This window comes from Hibiscus syriacus, unplaced genomic scaffold (assembly GCF_006381635.1).
Source record: "Hibiscus syriacus cultivar Baekdansim isolate YM2019G1 unplaced genomic scaffold, ASM638163v2 tig00112925_pilon, whole genome shotgun sequence".
Lineage (NCBI taxonomy): Eukaryota > Viridiplantae > Streptophyta > Magnoliopsida > Malvales > Malvaceae > Hibiscus > Hibiscus syriacus.
Genome location: NW_024063420.1, coordinates 654,539 through 674,772, shown reverse-complemented (window position 1 = coordinate 674,772; position 20,234 = coordinate 654,539). Strand labels below are relative to the sequence as shown.

Genomic DNA, 20,234 nt, shown 5'->3' with positions numbered 1-20,234 from the left:
TTCTCATGCCCATCTTCCCTTTCAGCTCTTTTAAGAGATTAGATGGCTAAGTTTCCACTTCTTTTTGTGCTTATTTGCCTGTGTTTTAGTCTGCTGATTTGGTTACAGGCCAATGCCCTGCCTACCAGTGGGTTTAGGGAAGTGTCTCTATCTCAATCAAATTTCGAGCTGCAAAGACCTCAAGATAAATCTCCATGCCAACGATACAGTTTCAACAATGGCGTCCACAGATTGTGGGTGAACTCTACAGACAAACCCCATACACCAACTAGCAATACTAATCCACGCGCTGAAATTTCAATTCGAGTAAGTTACAAAATTAAACCTCTTTCTTCTTTAGGGTGTACGTACGTTTAAGAAATATTCTAAACAAATACATCTTGTAAACACCCCAAATTATTTTAAAAAAAATATGTGAACATATTTGCATGCTTAATTTAATCTTAATAAGATGAAAAAGCTTGATTAACGATGCATAACTATTTTGATGAATTACTCAACTTATAATGAACAAATATCTTATTAAATAAATATTATATTAGCAGCTTATTGATTATATCTTTTTAACATCTTCAACATAACCTTAAATTAAAATAATCATTTTCTAGAAAGTTAAACAATAGTTCCATTTCATCTATAATTTTTTTAAAATATGTATAAGAATAAATAAATAGAGTAGAAAAATTATTTTAAAAAATTACAATCAAGAGAACGAGTTTTATGTACAATTTAAATTAAAAATTATTTATTTTATTTATTATATATCATTTCCCTTTGAAAGTATTATTTATGGATTTAAAAATAATTTCTACCTTAAAAAATTGTAAAGTTTATATGCTACATTTATTTTTACTTTTTAGTTCATATGCTAATAATTATTTGTTTGTGTCAGAACCATCTTTCGGTTGTGCTCGAAATTGGGCTTTGACGTGAATTGATTGGGTTAGAGTCGCCATCGACCATTTTAAAATGAATTTAGGTGGGTTGGACACCATCTTACCTGATATGCATTGTACCAAAAACGTGTCGGGTTCGGGAGTCGGTTACAGTCAAGGAAGGATTAGCACCCTTGAACTGTCCTTTCAGTACCAATTAATTTATCGGTTGTCTTTAATTGCGAAAATTGAAATTGAAATTTAAAAACCCGATTCAAATTATTTACCTTCGGTTGAAATTACTACCGAAGAAAAAATAAACAAAATGGTAGATGACAAAATAAAATATTGAATGCTAAACAAAAAGAAAAAAAATGAATAATAAATAATAATAATAATAAAATAAATAAATAATCAATAATAATAATAAATAATGTATTATCATTTCCTAATTCCTATTTATTATGAAAAATGAACATGAGAAACACCAACATGTGAAATAAACACAACAAATATAGAACTCATCCATTTCAAAACAGTCAGCGTTGGTATTTTATAAAACAGAAAAAAAAAACAACAACAATTCGTCCATCGCATATCATGGGGTTATCCAACTCATTGTTCAAAGTCATTTAATATCCATCTAGTTATAAAATTCCGCAAACAAACATGTTCCAAAACAACAAAAGCAATTAAAAAAAACCTTTCGAACTGCAAATGGAAATTAAAGTCCGTGTATTCAGCTCAGCTACAAATCCTTAGCGCTTCTTCTTGCTTGCTTTTGCACCAGTGGTGTAACACCGGACTTGGATTTAAATGTCTTGGGATCGTGTGAAGCAGCAACACACTGGGTGTTTTGTGTTTCAGACTCTGGAATGTGGTCCCACCTTTTTTCTGTGTCTTTTCCTCTTAATGCTTGAGTCTATTTATAGTCTAAAAAAACCTATTTTTAGCTCAGATTTAGAGTCCTACTTGGACTCTTCAGTTTTAGTGTTTCAATAGGACTCAAATACATTAATTTATTTTTTGAATCTTACTAAATCAGAGTTGTTGAGTGTGGGGCCTATAAAAATAAAAAAATAAAAAAATATTAATAATAATAATAATAAATAAATATAATATAATAAAATATTTGTGTAAACCCGGACAAAAACGGGTGTCTACAACTGCCCCTCTTTGCACATTTTTGTGTTAACAAGAATAGGGCAAATCTGAAAAAGACAACCAGTTTTTATCCGGTTCTCTTTGATTTGGACTTGATAGTGTTTGTTGTGACACTAAGTCGATCCATTGGGCACGATATCCTTCTTCTTGAAGTTGAAATCGTGGGTAAATCAAAAAGTGACTATTTGTTGCCAATCTTGGTCGACCTTGGTCTTCTTCTCGATTTAAAGACCTGGGTGTAAAAATTGACCAGAAATTAGTTCCTTGCTAATGCAACGCGATTGATACACCCTTGAGTTGAATGGAATCAAACTCGAAGGTCTTTGGCAGATAGCCCTTCTTGCCTTGAGCTATGCTACAAATGATAGTGCCTTTGAGCTGAGTGGAGTCGAACTCGGAGGTCTTTATTGACAGATAACCCTTATAGCCTTGAGTTATGCTGTAAATGATGTGCCTTGGAGCTGAGCGTAGTCGAACTCGAAGGTCTTTATTGGCAGATAACCCTTCTAGCATTGAGTTATGTTGTAAATTATGTGTCTTGAAGCTGAGCGTAGTCCAACTCGAAGGTTTGATGTTTCAAGAGAAACATTTTCAAAGGTTTTTTTTTTCAAGAGAAACAATTTCGAGGGTTTTTTTGTGTTTCAAGAGAAACTGTCACAATAGGGACAAAATTTGTTTCAAAAGAAACTGTGTCAAGAAAAACTTCGTTCTAAAAGAAACTGTCTCAAGGGAGACGAAATTTGTTTCAAGGAAAAGATATTCAAAGATTTTGTTTCAAGTGAAACTGTCTCAAGAGAGACAAAATTTGTTTCAAGGGAAACTGTCTCAAGAGAGACAAGATTTTGTTTCAAGGGAAATTGTCTCAAGAGAGACAAAACTTGGAAACTGTCTCAAGAGAGACAATGGTGAGCATGATTCCCTTCGTCGTGAAGTTGAAACGTGGATGGCCCCTTCGTTGTGAAGTTGAGTCTTGGAATTGGATATCCTTCGTCGTGAAGTTGAAATCTAGTATGTTGTTTCGAGGCCAATATCATTTGCTGTGAAGTTAAAATTGACTTCGAAACTTGAAAGTTTGTTGACATACACTCCTTCTCTAAGTTGGATATCCTCCGCTGTGAAGTTGAAATCCAATCTGGAGATGGATGCTGCTTGAGTGTACAATTTCCTTCGTCGTGAAGTTGAAACCGTGGGTGGCCCATTCGCCATGAAGTTGAGCTAGGAATTGGATATCCTTCATTGTGAAGTTGAAATCCAAGTAAGTTGTATTATTCCGAGTCCAATATCCTCCTCCGTGAAGTTGAAATTGGCTCTGGAACTGGGAAATTGTTTGTTGACAACTAGCCGTCCCTTCGCTGTGAAGTTGAACTTGTGTTGTCTCGAGTCCAATATCCTTCGCTGTGAAGTTGAAATTGGCTTTGAAACTGGGAAGCCCCTTCGTCGTGAAGTTAAGCCTCAAAATGGCATGATATCCTCCGTCGTGGAGTTGAAATCGTGGATGTGTGGGTACGATATCCTCCGTCGTGGAGTTGAAATCGTGGATGGCCCCTTCGTCGTGGAGTTGAGCCTTGACTTGAATATCCTTCATCGTGAAGTTGAAATCCAATTATTGTATGTTGCAGGTGGATACGATTCCCTTCACCGTGAAGTTAAAACCGTGGATGACCCCTTTATTGTGAAGTTTGACTTCGAGCTAGATATCCTTCGTTATGAAGTTGAAATCTACTCTCGAGCAAATTAAGTGTCTTTGAGTCCAATATCCTTCGCTGTGAAGTTGAAATTGACTCTAAATGAAATTGGAAAGTTATTTGTCGACAGACAGTTGCCTTTTCGCTGTGAAGTTGAGCAACCACCATCAATTTCTGAATGTGCTTTGAATCGAGTATATTTCGTCTTGAAGTTGAATCTTGACTCTAAAGCTTCAAAAATTATGTATGTGAAAAAAATGATGCTTTAAAATGCATGCATAATGAATTAGTTCTTATTTTATTCATCAGACATAATCTCATTTTTTTGTCTGCTGGTTCCTGCACGTGGAGGAAAGACATTCGGAAGATCTGATAATTCACATCAGGATATTGAATTCCCAAAGATGCCCCAATATTCGATGTTGAATCTAAAAAAATGCCCTAACATTTGATGTTAAATCTCAAAAAATGCCCCAGGATTTGATGTTGAATCTTCAAAGATGCCCTCATTGTTCCTCATTTCTTGCTTCAGCATTGTTTCTAAGCATAAGCTTGGTATTTGAGAGCCACATGTCATTTACCAAGATCCACTCTAGAGAGATTGTCTTGTTTTGAAAAAAATGTTTTTCTTTCTCTTTTAAAGGAAAACATCAAAAGTGAGTTTCGAAAAATGTTTAATCAAAAGTTTTGAAAATGTTGTCCCTTTCACGGTTTTACAATTGAGACAAATCATAAAACTAGAGTTCATTGGATATCAAAGAATTAATTACATTGTTAATCCTTCAATAAATTATAGCTATTTGAGACGTGCCAAGATCAAATCTATTTTTGGGAAATGGTTAAGTAAGGAAAGGAAAAAAAAGTCTCAGGTTATTGTGTTTGGTCAAAGGTTTGACATTTTTGTTTACTTGATGCTCAAAGGTTTGATAGGGTAGCTTGCTTGCTCCTGTATTGGATGTGTTCTCCGATTACCATCTTTCATGATCCCGCTCGGATTGTGCGATGCCTTATCAAGAAATTTGTGTGATCGCCTCAACTGCCCAATTTTTGTATTCGAGCCTCCTTTTCAGGTTTTCAACTCGAATCCTCCTTTGGTTTCAAGACGTCATTCATAATTTACGTCTTGAACTCCCATTTGCTATTTTTCTCTATCATACATTAATTACACTGCTTTTTGCAAATAAAGATTAATCCTGATGGGCGGGATGAAATCTGAAGATAGCCTCTTCTGTTTAGAAATCCATGTATGATTAGAAGGGACTTTTAAGGCACGTAACGTAGGTCATGGTTCATGGTTATGAAAGAAAGGGATAAAATGCCCAAACAAGTGTTTAAGGGTGATTGAACCAAGGATCAATTCATTATGATGTCTTTAATCATATCTTGCTCAATTTGAATATGCTCGTATGCGTCTCTCTCTTGATGCTCTACGATCTTCGAGTGGAGTGATTCAGTGATTCAAAAATGATTGTGCTTGATCAGTCTCATTTGATGCTCTATGATCTTCGAGTGAAGTGGTTCAGTGATTCGGAAATGATTGTGCTTGATCAATCTCATAGTTTGAATCTCGATGCGTCGCTTGAATCGAGAGAATCTTTGCATATGCATATTGACTTCTTTTTTTCTTCAATTTTCCTTTGTTTTTTCTCTTTTTATTTTCTCTGTGTTTTTCTCTTTTTGTTCTTGATTGAATCTTCGTACTTGGCATTTGGTTCACCTTTCAGTATCTCATCTGAATCAATGTCTTCACTCATATAAGAAGATTTTCTCCACCTTTCCCCCCAGTGTGGAGGGTGATCATTGGTTAAGGTTGAATCAGAAGAAAAATACTATAGGCTCAAAAGGGGACACAAGGGATATATATTTTCTCCTGTTGTGAAAGGGTAAAGAAATAAAGTCGTTCATCATTTCATACATAGAAGCTTTCACAGAAGAGGTATCCCCAGGGGGATAGATTTTCAGGATTAATTTTATTCACATGAAAACATTGTAATTGATGCATGATAGAATTATTTCGAGTGAATTCTTCTTTCTGCTTCTTTCCCCCAATATGTCTCAATGTTCAGGCTCCCTGCGAGATGCCCCAAGTTGTGTCTTAGAAGAATGCTCATGTTCAAATGAACAACTCAATGCCTTGGGTTTTAATGATATAAAAATGTCAATTTTGAGTCTAAAAAGAAAATGGTGTGACTTTATTGACTCAAAGAAAGGTATGGGTGTATCAAAAAGATAAAGACATTGTTAAAAAATTTCAAAGGGAGGTAATGTCAAAATTTTGTCTTTTTGGTAATGACCATGAGTTATTTTGGGTAAAGAATCAAGGTATTTTATTTTGGGGTTTGAGATAGGATAAGAAAGGTATAATCTTGCCATATGTCAAAAATCTATAATTCTTGAAGAATTAAAAGAATCATGAATTCATTTAATATTCGAAGAACTAAAGATTAAAATTTGTTCAATTGCTCCACCTTAGAAAGTAGCATAAATTCAATCGTTTAAAAGATTAAGCAAACATGAAAGATCAAAGACGTGTTCAAACAAAACAATCCTCTAAGTGCAAATGATATATGCAATGCCCCCTTTTTCGGCTGTCCATGCCCCTGAATCCATCAGATTTTGGATCTCGCGCTTCAGCGCCTTATAGTTCTCAGAGGAATGTTTGGAGCATCCTATGTGGTAACTGCAAACAGCTTCAACATCGTAGCCCTTAGGATATGTGGACTCTTTTCTCAGATCATCCTGACAGGCTTAGTCGTACAACCAGCTGATCGGGCTCATTCGTTGTGATTTCAGTTTTTTTCTTTTGATGTTATAATCTTGCTTCCATGTGGTGTCATGTGGTTAAAACCACTTCATCGAATCTTCCATGAAGAAAATTTATGTTTATGAAAATGCTTAAAAATGAAATGAATATGCAAAATGCAAAAATACATGAAATGTTCGAGGCATTGATCCAAAAACATGTTTGTTATTATAAATAATCTTTATTGGGACAAAAGTGTTTTATCTTTTAAGAGACAATAAACATATTTAAAGGGACATCCGGACTAAATCCTCTAGACCCGGAACAGGTTGACTAGTCATTTGCCTTCGTCTTTCACCGGTTGAATAACCTGTCGAACCGCTCCGGCCTCATTGGATGAACCGTGAAAATATTGAGTTATTTTTTGTACTGGTTCCCAAAAGTATCGAATGACTGCATCTCTGACTTTCTTCCTTTGTTGAATCGGAAACTCCATTGAAATCCTCCATCAAAGGGATTATCCGAAGTTCATTTGCTTGTTTCTTGAATTTGTCGACAGTGACCTACCACCTTTGTAAACCCATTTTTGAAAAGTTAACTTTTGATGTACTTGATTGTGGGCACCACGTCTTCTTGATCGAGTGTGACACATAATTGCCTTGCAGATTGTCCTCCTTTTCTTTCTGAGTCTTTTCTGACCATAGTCGAACCTCTGCGTTCTTCATCTCTTGTATTACAACCCTTTTGTCCATTAATGCAAATTATTTATGGTTAACGAACACGTTTTTTTTTTTAGATCAACACTTATTTTAAATGATGCAAATGATGAAAACGAAATAAAAGAGAACAAAAGGAGTTAGTGAGGTAAATCAAAATAAAAAAAAATCCTACCCAACATGCTCATTATTCCTACCCGAACATGATCTATATCCCGCATGCTAATTTCAAACAAATCCTAATCGCATATTTGTCTAGTTCGCATGCTTTGAACAGAAAGTAAAGCAATAAATAATTCAGGCATTCTAGGGTTTGAAATGAGGTTTTGGGGTGGGCTCTAATTCTCTGTATTCTCCCGGTTTAGGTTCTACAGAAGGTACTTGAACTCTCCTTGCTGGTGCCCCCTTGGGCTTGCTAGACCCTTAGTCCTAAGCCCATTACAAGCTTGTGTGGACTAAGTTAAACTCGAGAGGAAACATTCCCTTATGCCCGAACGGTGAATAAATTCACACGAAGACATAAGGTATATGAATCCTGAAGGCTAGTTGCTAGGCCCGCACGGTGAATAAATTCACATGAAGGCGTCGCTTTCACCCCCACTTAAAAAGGGTTCGAAGCTCGGGTATAGAGCAAGAGATAGAAACTTTTCAAAAATCTGAAATCATTGAAAAAAAATGTCAATACAACTATTTATTTGAAAAAAATAATCAAAGGTAAATAATTGGAATCAAATAAATAAATTTAAATTTACCATTTTCGCATAAAAAGATAACCGAAAATTAATTTCGGCTTGACTCACTTACCTGTCCCCAGCAGAGTCGCCAAGCTGTCGGAACCGTCTTTCGGTTGGGCCCGGAATTGGACTTCGACGTGAATTGATTAGGTTAGAGTCGCCACCGATCATTTTAAAATGAATTTAGATGGGTCGGACACCATCTTACATGATCTGCGTTGTACCAAAAACGTGTCGGGTTCGGGAGTCGATTACAGTCAAGGAATGATTAGCACCCTTGAATCGCCCTTTCGGTACCAATTAATTTATCGGTTGTCTTTAATTGCGAAAATTGAAATTGAAATTTAAAAACCCGATTCAAATTATTTACCTTCGGTTGAAATTACTACCGAAGAAAAAATAAACAAAATGGTAGATGACAAAATAAAATATTGAATGCTAAACAAAAAGAAAAAAAATAAATAATAAATAATAATAATAAAATAAATAAATAAATAAATAATAATAAATAATGTATTATCATTTCCTAATTCTTATTTATTATGACAAATGAACATGATAAACATCAACATGTGAAATAAACACAACAAATATAGAACTCATCCATTTCAAAACAGTCAGCGTTGGTATTTTATAAAACAGAAAAAAAAAACAACAACAATTCGTCCATTGCATATCATGGGGTTATCCAACTCATTGTTCAAAGGCATTTAATATCCATCTAGTTATAAAATTCTGCAAACAAACATGTTCCAAAACAACAAAAGCAATTAAAAAAAACCTTTCGAACTGCAAATGGAAATTAAAGTCCATGTATTCAACTCAGCTACAAATCCTTAGCGCTTCTTCTTGCTTGCTTTTGCACCACTGGTGTAACACCGGACTTGGATTTAAATGTCTTGGGATCGTGTGAAGCAGCAACACACTGGGTGCTTTGTGTTTCAGACTCTGGAATGTGGTCCCACCTTTTTTTCTGTATCTTTTCCTCTTGATGCTTGAGTCTATTTATAGTCTAAAGAAACCTATTTTTAGCTCAGATTTAGAGTCTTACTTGGACTCAAATGCTTCAGTTTTAGTGTTTCAATAGGACTCAAATGCGTTGGTTTTAGTGTTTCAATAGGACTCAAATACATTGATTTATTTTCTGAATCTTACTAAATTAGGGTTGTTGAGTGTGGGGTCTACAAAAATAAAAAAATAAATAAATAATAATAATAATAAATAAATAAATATAATATAATAAAATATGTTTGTAGACCCGGACAAAAACGGGTGTCTACAGTATGGTTAAACGCATACTATTTTCATATTTACCAGTAATGCAATAATTGTTATTTTAGGACATTGTCAGTTTTAAAATTAATGGAATTAAGCCTTTACCTCAAATTTGTATGGTTTAATTACTTTTTAAGACATTTGAATTTTAAATTTAGTGAAACTAAATCTTTTCATCTCTTAATTTTTATGATTTAATTATTTTTAAGACCCTATTTTATTTTAAAGTTAAACAATTTATCCCCTCATGATTCAATTCTGACTCTATACCTGCAACAATGGTAATGTACATACAAATAATCTTATTTTTATTAAACTTCTTGATGTTAAATAAAGTATATGAATATCATGATAGATACACAGAGATTCATAGTGAAGTTCGATGGAAGAGGAGTAATAATGCATAGGTATAGTCGTCACAATAGACTATCCGATTAGATTCTTTTCTTTCTATAACCTTCAATCATATCATAGGAATTATAAAAAAAATAGTTCTATTGTATAGTTGTAGTTGTTATCATCAATTACTTAGTCTGATAAGTATATTTCAAAACAAAATATGATTAGTGAATAGTTTTCAGTATAAAAATTCAAAAAACAACCTCAAATTTGTATAATTATTAGCATAATTTTATAAAAAAAATCTTTAAGTCCATTTACTAAATTAGAAAGTGGATTAACTTACAAATCTACCTAATTAATATTCTAGTTAATATATAGATAGAGATAGACACATGATATTATGTTAAGTATACGATTTTAAGAAATCTTTCAAACTCATGAATGCTCAAAATATATTTTCTTGTTCTTCATTGTAGGGCCATGATTATTCGTCTGGGGTTTGGCAATTCGAGGGAGAGGCATATATCCCACGCGGAACAACCGGAGCAGCGGTGATGCAAATATTTGGCGCTTCTTCTCGTGCTACGACCATAATGCTCCTAGTCTACGACGACGAACTCTCGGTTTACGGTAGGTCCGCGAGGTTGCTCTCAAACATGTATAATGGATGGTTTAAAGTGAACGTAATCCATGACGTACGTGGGTGCTTCCAACGTCAAGGTTTACATCGATGGTGTTCTAAGATACCAAGGGTCCGGTGCCGGAGGAAGCTATCATTACTTCAAATTTGGGGTTTATGCGCAAGATGGTCCCTCCCACCGCATGGAGTCTCATTGGCGGATAATTAGGGTTCTAAATAAGAATTAACGACAGTCAATTTCGTTATATTACTACTACTACTAATAAAACTTGGTATGAATATAAAATAATGATGTTGATTAAAGATGTTGTATAAATGTAAAAGGATGATGATGATGAAGAAGTAGATCATATTTTATTGCCTATATATGTGTGCATGTGTTGAATAAATGTTTATAAGATGTGAGAGATGATTTGAGATGTTTCCCAACTTCGATCGTGTTACTCAAATTTGAATAAATGTTTATAAATGTAAAAAAAATTATGCGAAGACTTTACAAAATTATTATAAATATATGCCACTAGGAATTTATCCTTATGATCCAAATATCAGGATGAAATTATTATTAACACATAGAATTTAGTTCAAATGTGCGATAAGTCAGGTAGGGTCGAGTATTGGGTCGGATCAATATTGAGATGGTCAATTTTTAGATCAAGTCAATATCGAATCGATCGACTTTCGAGTTAGGTCAATATTGGGTCGATCAATTTTCAGTTTGGGACAACTTTTGACTCTTCATGTCAATTCATGTAAAAAAATGTATCTTTATGTTTGTTAATTTTATCATTTAGGTTTAATTTCAACTCTCAATCATTCATTCTTTTGAATTCAACCATCATTTAAAAATGACAATTTGACTTGAACTTGATCTTATAGGACTTGTTAGAGTTTGTAACATGAATTTCGTATTAATTGGACCCAAAAAACTATAATGTGGCATATTTGGTAAGAAAATAAAATTGCCAATTATAAATTTTATTCTAGATTAAAAATTTTAACTAGATATTTAACATTTGGTATAAATATAATATTTTTATTAATTTTTTTTAAAAATAATACAATAATAATATTTAAATGAATATTAGTTTAAATAATTTTATAAATGATATTGTATTTCAATAATATTTTAAACTTAAATTATAGATAAAAATAAATATTTATATATTATAAAGATAAACTATTTATCACATTATTAAATAAGAAAAAATGATAAAAAAAGAATAAGACTTGCATCATTTCACTATTTATTACATTACTATAAAATAGACAATAACAATAATAATATATTATATATTATCTTTGACTCAATTATCTAACTAAAATTAAGTCAGTTCAATTCGGATCAGATTTGGATAAATCAAATTCAAATTATTTTTATCAGAATTATTTTCAATTTAGGTTATCTTTTATTCGAGTTACTTTTAATTGAAGTTAATTTGATTCAAAAAACTTTCTATTTAAGTCAATTGGATATATGTCCATATCGATCCAACTAAAAAAAATTGACTTTGATTCAATTCAACTTTTTTAGAATTTCAATTCGAATTTTGACCATGATGTTCAAATATATATTAGATCTCAAGTCAACGTGAATCGATCGGGATAACCAAATTAAAAATTAATTTTGTCAGATCTAATCAATAGATACAATTACAAAGCTTTTAACACTCCACTTATAACTAATTTTAAGTTATATTTTTAAAATATATAATTGAATTAGTAGTCAAAAATCTCAATTTTTATTTAAAATATATAATTGATGAAAGCTTTGAAAAATATATAATTTTACAAACTGTCAATCGAGTAAATTTTAAAAATTATGATTAAAATTAAAATATTGAATCACAAAAAAATCAATTAAAATACTATTTTAATAAAATCACATTTTTATATACAGAGAAAGAATCCCATTGAATTTAGCATCCTTTAACTCGATGAATTATTCGTTTAAGAGAGTACACAAAAATAAAAATATAAATCTATGAGATTATAATAAAAATATAATAATAATAATAATAATAATAATAATAATTTATTTTTAAAACTAATAAATATCATTGAAAATAAATTATTTTTTAAAATTTTATATAAAATTAACTTTCAAATATTTTTTATTGATATCAAGATATGTTATTTTCCTAAGAGGATGAGTGTAAATAGAATCCTCGATTTATTATTAAGAGCATGACAATAATTGCACCCGTTAATGACACAAATACGCCCAAATCTCAGGATGGAATATGTCCAGACACATTTGTACTCTCAATGTTAGAAGTCCACAATAAAACCTGCTTCCAAATTGCCCACCCAAGTCTACACTGTAAAAATATTCCTCAGCTTAACTTACTTCTATGGCTGAGAGCCTGTGAAAGCAAAGAAGCCGATAGGTTTAAAGAGATAATAGACATGGCGAGAGACTAACAGATTAAGTGGCTAATTATTCATGGTATCTTGCACGTATCTATTCTTTGCATGATCACAATATCGAGCAAGCTTTTTGTGCCTTTCCCTTCTTTTTTGACTTCTTTTGGAGGATGGAGAACCACTTTGATGGTCGCATCAAAGACGGGTTTCACATTCTATATTTTGCAAAGTAATTATCATGAATCTTTTCCAGGACTCGTAAAGATAAGGTTGAAGATAAGTTACCATAATACTGTACCTGCTGTTTTTTTTTTTCTTTCTTTGAACTACAGTCAACATAAAAAGGTGTTCCAATTATCTTTTCTGAATTCCTCACCCTTTCGGTACGAAAAGGAAAACAGAATCGAAATTAAGATCTCATGCTTTCAACTAAAATGATGTCATGATGTGATGATGCAAATAACTCAGCAGAAGAAATAACTATGAAAAACAGCTGTGATGAGTATCATGGTTGTTGTAATTGGGACTGCACCAGGGTGATCTATTAAGAACTACTTATCATCATGAATATCTGCAGTAAGAAAATTTGGCAGCTGTTAATCAATCATAATCTGATAGCTTCAAATATAAATTCAGCAGTTGTTAATGTCATAGCTACATTGGAAAATGTTCTGGAAGATACTTCCTGGAATATTTACTAAGAACATCAATTCGTATTACTTCTAATCTATATAGCAACCTAAAGCTCATTATGTCAGTCTCATTGTGTACCTTAATCCTCATCAAACTTTGTGTAGGAACTGGCGAGCAGAGGGGGATACATTGCAAATATAACCATAAACCATATAATGATGGAACAAGTCAAAAGTCCTATTAGGTTCAGTAGAGGCTCCAACAATCACCCTGATGATAGATAGGATCCTAAAGCCATTCCTAAAATAAAGGGGATTTTCCTTAGTAGCACGGTTAGTTTGAATTCAATAAAGGTTCCAGTACTGGCAGGTATTCAGTGTGCAACATTTGAATTGATATGCTTTAAGAATGTTACCTTACTTGGACTTGCCCAACTACAGCATGGAACTGTGAGTTTGTTTCAGTTTGCACAAATGCTGTGCTTCCATTGCCATGTTCTCACTTGCAGAACAATAGTTCCTCAACACGTTGCTCATAGAATCAAGTTTGAGGTGAGTTCTCCAAGCCGTGCGCACACACATACTAAATCTATAATGTGAAAATAAGCATCATCCTGCATCAATACAGCAAAGTTAAGCAAGATCCATTTGGAAGCTGTTATTACTAGTTCATGAAGCAGCATTCTTCCGTTTAAAAACATATATCTTGAACATTTTGGGGGTGTTTTACGAAATAACAACAGAAAATTACAGAGAAAATGAGAAAAATAGATGCATAGTTGAGGAATAGTGGATGGTTTTGAGTGAAAATGACACTGGAAACCCTTTACCATTTCCAGAAAACATTGGACTTGCACTTGTATTTGTCCTTTCCTTCACAGTCCAAGGCCAACTCATCAGAGATGAAATGTATTTTCTGCATCAACAAAACCAGCAAATAAATTCTCAACCAAATATAATCCCATCACCATGACCAACCCAAACTTGCAAAAACAAGATAATGAGAGTTGGAACCTTCTGTTTTGCAAGATCCTCGCATCAGGTAAAGTTCTCAGTGAACTTGCAGCCCCCAAATCTACAGTGTATGCTTTCACAAGGTTTGCTCCACTTGTGGCCAACCTCTGCTTCTTTTCAACCACTTCTCCAATTTATGTTGTATCTCTGCATGATCTGAGTGACTAGTTCTCAGCTTAAGTATACATGTTCAAGCCCAGCTGTAACTCTTGTTACTAGGAGTCTTGTGAGGCAGTCTTTGATCCATAAGGCCATGTCTTTCAACCCTAGTCCTCCTTCTGGTTTTGAGGGACAAACTGTATTCCATCTTACTCTTTGCCCCTTTTTCTGATCCCTGATCAAACTATGTTAATAATAATCAAGAAAATTGATTTCTCTAACCTGGAAAATCAAGTTAATATTAAAATGCAAAACACCACATAATGATTAAAGCATAAAGGAACTCGGTGCCTTTAAAGAAATTGCCAAAACCAGAATTCAAGTAAAAATTACCACAAGTTGTAAGGAAGACATCTCTCTTCCTCAACTATCAGTGTGCTCTTGAATACAAAAGCTCAGGATAAGGTAAGTCAGTCAGTTTTGCGTCCTTCACCTACATGGTAATTGCAACAGAATTCAGTGAATTCAATCATCCCATGTGCAAGAGAATAAATAACCCATCGTAAGTGTACATTTTGAACAATCAAATTGTTCACACTGAAATTCAACAAGATAATTTTGAAACTGAACCAACATCAAACTTTTACTTTTCACTTCATATAATTCCAACAGATAAACGACGAAACCAAAGTGAAGATCAGATATACAAACACCATTCAAAGAAGAACATGATAAACTCATACCAAGAGTTCTAATATCACTTGCATTTTTTCAATTCTCAAGTCCTGGAAAAGCAAAAAGCTTCTGCATGCTTGGAGAGAGAGCTTTCCTCAGCCTGATACATATTAATTGGATACTTCAAGGTATAGATAAGATAAACCGTCTTGTTTGGAGTATTGCTACCCTGCAAGGAAAAATAACATTGAAATGAGTTTAGTACCATTGTACAATTTAATGCACCTCCAAACATTTCAGAGCGCATATAAATCAACCACTTCAATCTCAGAGGTCCTTACTTCTCACAACTCTCTTTGCTTTCAAGATACCTTGGTGCAAAGCTGACATGGTACAATTATCTGGCTGTATGCCCCTATTTAACATTCCATTAACAAGGTTTACGGCCTTCTCTATGTAACCTCTTTTACAATAGCCAGATACAAGAGCAGTATATGTCAAGTTATCAGGTTCTAATCCAGCATCAATCATTTCATCAAAGATCATAATTGCATCCTGAAGATTGTTTGTCCTACAGTACTGATCAATCAAAACTGTGTAGCAAACAACATCAGGTTCTACTCCCTTGCATTTCATTTCACTCCACAAAGTTGAAGCATCCATTACTGTCTTGTCTTTATTTAGTGTTGCATCAGGACTGGAAAGAGATCTCAAATTTATTCTTTTATGGCTGTTAAGCAAGACCGTATAAGTGATAACATCAGGCTCAATTCCTCTCTCCTTCATATTATTGAAAAGATTCTCGGCTTCCTGCAAAAGATTCATTTTGCAGTAGCCGCTTATCATTATTGTGTAGATAACTAGATCAGGGGTTAGCCCTCTATCAATCATTTTATCAAACAACCACTGGGCCTTTCTCAAATTTCTTGCCTGACAAAATGCACCGATGAGTTTACTGTACATTAATTTGGTAGGCTCAACATTGAAAGCAAACATGACCTTCAGTAGCATAAGAGCTTTGTTATTCTTACCATCCATGCAAAGACAACAAAGCAGTTTTGAGCAAGAAGCCTTACTAATTAGAAATCCCTGCTGAGACAGCATAAGAAATAAATCAAATGCACTTTTTGTGAGTCTTGCTTCAATATAACCATCAACCAAGGCAGCACAATTTTCAAAATTCTCTGGTAAACAACCAAAGAAAGCTTCAGCTTCCTTCACCTTTCCACTTATACATAAACCTTTAATGATTGTGTTGTACATGACAGTCTTAGGCTCCAAACCTTGTTTCTCTACATCATTCAAAAGATCAAGGGCCTCTTGTGTAAGACCGTTTCTAGCTAATCCCCCAGCAAGGACACTGTAAGAAATTACATCAAGCTTGAGACCATTGTCCTTCATCTCATTGAACAAATTCAATGCATCCTCAATTTTACCTTGAAGACAGTATCCATTGATTAAAGTGGTATAGTTAATAATATCAGGGGAAATCTGTTTACTATTCATCTCAGCGATCAATTCTACAGCTTCTTCTACTTTACCCATCTTGCAGAGAGCATCAGCCACAACATTATAACACACCTCATCAAGAAACATCCCAATGTCTCTAAACTTCTTAAATTGATTTACAGCCTCAAAATCCAGGCCCATCTGACACAAGCATTGAAGAACGGAGGTCACAATCACACAGTTTGTCTTAATACCCTTTGACTCCATTTCATGGTGAACATCCAAAGCTTTTACTATATTCCTACATTTGCAGTACCCTTTTATCAAGGCACCATAATGAAGCACATCAAGAACAATGCCATGCTTTTCTGCCTCAAATAAAACACCTTCAGCTTCTTCCATTTTCATCTCATCGCAGAAGCCCTTAATCACAATTAAATAAGCAAAGGCATCAAGAGGAATCTTTGCGTCTCTCCACGATTGAAGCACCTTATAGCCCAAATCTGTTCTTCTATGCATACAAAGCCCTTCGATATAGGTTGTGTAAGCAAAAGTAGTCGGGGTAACTTTTGCTTCATCCATCTCTTGAAAAATGTCAATAGCTTCCTCAAACCTACCCTTTCTGCAAAGCGCCTTAATTACAATGCCATAAGTATGATTATTTGGCTTCAATCCAAGTCTCTTCAACTGTTTATAAAAAGCTATAGCCATGCCAACTTTCCCACAATGAATCAAACGATTCATGAGAAAATTACATGGGAGTATATCTGGAACAAATCCCCGCCTTCTAGTTTGAAACAAGATATCAATAACTTCATCAAACATTTCAACACTGACATATGCCTTCACCAGTGCATTGGACAATCGAACCAAAAAGTTTGAGTCTTCTCCCTCGAGCCCCTCACCAAGAGTTTCAAACAAATCCATGACTTTAAAATCTAAACACTCCTCTTTCCTAATGATTTCCAACAACACCGAATCCAATTTCCTTTCCCAACCGTTCTTATCCAATATTCTTACAATAGATGCATATGTATAAACATCATGAGAAAACCCATCTTCTTTCAATCGGTTAAAAAATAACAAAGCCTTATCAGGTTGTTTTCTCAAAGTGTTCAATGCTTGAACAACCTCAACTCTATTTAATTCAGAGAACTGGTTATTGTTATGATTCATATTTGGGGTACCAATCATTTCTTGCTCATCAGATGAACCAGATGTTAATTGAGCAAGAGCATGGTGCATCTGCTGTGAAACAAAAATAATAAAAAACACTCAGTTTCCCTTTTTTTAAGGTAACAGCACAAAATCTTATTTCGTACTTTTTGCTTCTCGTATAAAAACTGAAATTAGAAATGCAACCTTTTTAAGTTTTTACAGGAAAAGGGCATGATATTACTTTTAAAATAGAACAATTTTGTTAGAGCTGATCACATATTATATAGCCATTGTTAATCAACCATGATTTGGGTGTTTTACTGTTTAACTTGTACATCGTAGCAAAATGTGAGTATCAAAATCAACAATCCAGTGGAGAATGCTGGAATCTTAATTCAAGCAAGTAGTGTTTAATTCCTTAAACAAAACACCAAGACATGCCTAAATATTTTCAATGTAACTTAGTTCATAACATGAAGAAAATTTAATTAGAAACAAAAAAAAAATAGAGGAAGAAAGAAAAAGACGGAAGTACCTTCTTTCTAGCAATAGAAGAAAAGTTCCAAAGTGCAGGTCGAGTCTTCCCCAAGGATTGCCCCAACATCTAACCAAACAAACAGCAATTATAATGGAGAAATATTGTCCAAAAACAACAAAGAGAAGCGGGTATGCCAGAAGGTGAAGATTTCGGCCGCAGCACTGGAATTGAAAATCGGGAAATGTGTTTAAAAGATAAATTTTGGTGCTTGGATTAGAACAAATGTGGTAAGGAAGATGGCGCCGGGTGGGTTAGTGGGTTTAGACGAGGGTTTAAGCTTTTTCAAGAAAAACAAAACAAGCCAGTGTTCACAAAAAATATGATGTCAATCGGTTGTCCAACGAGGGTTGGGCTCAATGCTGGTCCAATAAGCTCAATTGATGAAAATTTCTATTTATGCTTAGTTTTTAACATGACTAATGCACTTCTTTTTATTATTATTTTTGTAATATTTTATTTATATTATTTTCATAAATAAAATATATGAAATTAATAAAAAAAATATAATACATTGTCATATTTCAAATTAAATAATTTAAATTAAATTAAATTATAATTTATACTATTAATAATTTAACTTTGACCATGATTGTTTTAAATATTTTAAAAAATTAAATTTTATAAACTATAAATTTTAAAAACTACTTGATTTAAGGTTTTTAAAAACATTGTGGGTGGAATTCATCCATGGAGAGTGTAGTTTTTAAAATTTATAGTTTATAAAATTTAATTTTTTAAAATATTTAAAATAATCATGGTCAAAGTTAAATTATTAATAGTATAAATTATAATTTAATTTAATTTAAATTATTTAATTTGAAATATGAATGCTAATTTATTGACGGAAGATATAGGAGCAAGCATTCGAGTAACGACGATGGGATCAGATGGAATGGTGGAGAGAGAAGAAATAAGATCAATGGTTAGGAAAATATTAGTGGGTCATGAAGGAAAAAAATATACGAACAGAGACTAAGGAGCTGAAAAATAGTGCAGCAAAAGCATTGCAGAAAGTGGTTCATCTTATAATTCACTATCCCAAATCGGAAAAATATGTATCCAGCACCAGAAAACAAAGTCTTCCAAGGCTTGATGATGCTTTTAATATGTCATATTATGTTAAAAGATATTGTTGCAAAATAATAATATTAGTATCGACTAGTAAGTAATTGATAGATTACAAAATATTCTCCAAATATTTTGTATTTACTATTGTATATTTAGTTGCCTAAGTTATAGCCTAATTCCTAATTACAAAATATTCTCCAAATATTTTGTATTTACTATTGTATATTTAGTTGCCTAAGTTATAGCCTAATTCCTAAATTATAGCCTAATGATTAGGATTGTATCTACTAATGACTGTGTATATATTGAACCCCTGTGGTAATGAAAAAGACACGGAATTACATTCTTTCATGGTATCAGCTACGGTTGATCTATCATAGCTTCTGCAACCCTATTTTTTTCTCTTCCTCTTTTTCTCTGTCTTTTGTCCTTCCGTCTGATATGGCTCCCACATCATCTTCCTCATCCTTTCACCCTGCTCTTGCTGTTTCTAACATCAAGACACATGTTCCCATCACTCTTGAGATGGAGAACGTCCAATATACAAATTGGGCAGAGTTATTCAAGGTCCATTGTCGATCTCACAAGGTTCTTCATCATATTATCCCACCGAAATCTAAGGACGGGGAGGCCACAGAGCCGGCCATCTTTAGTCAGGAAGAACAAGAGTTGTGGGATACGTTGGATGCTGCTGTGGTTCAGTGGATTTATTCCACAATTTCGACAGATCTTTTGAATACCGTTATTGAAGCCGATGTTTCTGCCATGACTCTATGGAATCGTCTTCGCGATTTGTTTCAGGATAATGAGAACTCTCGTGCTGTTTCCTTGGAACACGAGTTCAACAACACCTACTTGAAGGATTTCTCCTCGATTTCTGCATATTGCCAGCACCTCAAAACACTTTCCGACCAACTCAAGAATGTGGGTGCTCCGGTTTCGAACAATCGTCTTGTTCTTCGCATGGTGGGTGGTCTTACACCGGCTTACAAGGGAGTTGCTTCGGTTATTCGCCACAAAAAGGTACTACCACCTTTTTATGAAGTTCGATCGATGTTGG

At 33.7% G+C, this 20,234-nt stretch overlaps 1 protein-coding gene, 1 long non-coding RNA gene and 1 pseudogene across 3 annotated transcripts; 1 reads left to right on the top strand and 2 right to left on the bottom strand.

Moving 5' to 3' along the window:
* The first annotated feature begins 42 nt into the window (after positions 1-42).
* LOC120184583 lies at positions 43-10,401 on the top strand (annotated as a pseudogene).
* A 2,717-nt stretch (positions 10,402-13,118) lies between these two features.
* LOC120184654 lies at positions 13,119-14,894 on the bottom strand. The gene is made up of 4 exons (XR_005522049.1): positions 14,680-14,894; positions 14,188-14,530; positions 13,595-14,089; positions 13,119-13,411 (listed from the first exon to the last, which is right to left on the bottom strand). It is a non-coding gene; the product is annotated as an uncharacterized LOC120184654 (long non-coding RNA).
* Positions 14,895-14,954: 60 nt separating this feature from the next.
* On the bottom strand, positions 14,955-18,337 carry LOC120184653 (pentatricopeptide repeat-containing protein At2g26790, mitochondrial). Of its 2 annotated transcripts, XM_039189069.1 has the most exons (4): positions 18,241-18,337; positions 18,104-18,172; positions 15,303-17,655; positions 14,955-15,190 (listed from the first exon to the last, which is right to left on the bottom strand). In XM_039189069.1, the coding sequence occupies exons 2-4, from the start codon at positions 18,170-18,172 to the stop codon at positions 15,186-15,188; spliced, it is 2,427 nt and encodes an 808-aa protein (XP_039045000.1). In that variant the 5' UTR covers positions 18,241-18,337; the 3' UTR covers positions 14,955-15,185. The 2 variants fall into 2 exon arrangements, with proteins under 2 accessions (XP_039045000.1, XP_039044998.1); XM_039189067.1 differs by lacking the exon at positions 14,955-15,190 and having other exon boundaries at positions 15,198-17,655.
* Positions 18,338-20,234: the final 1,897 nt, after the last annotated feature.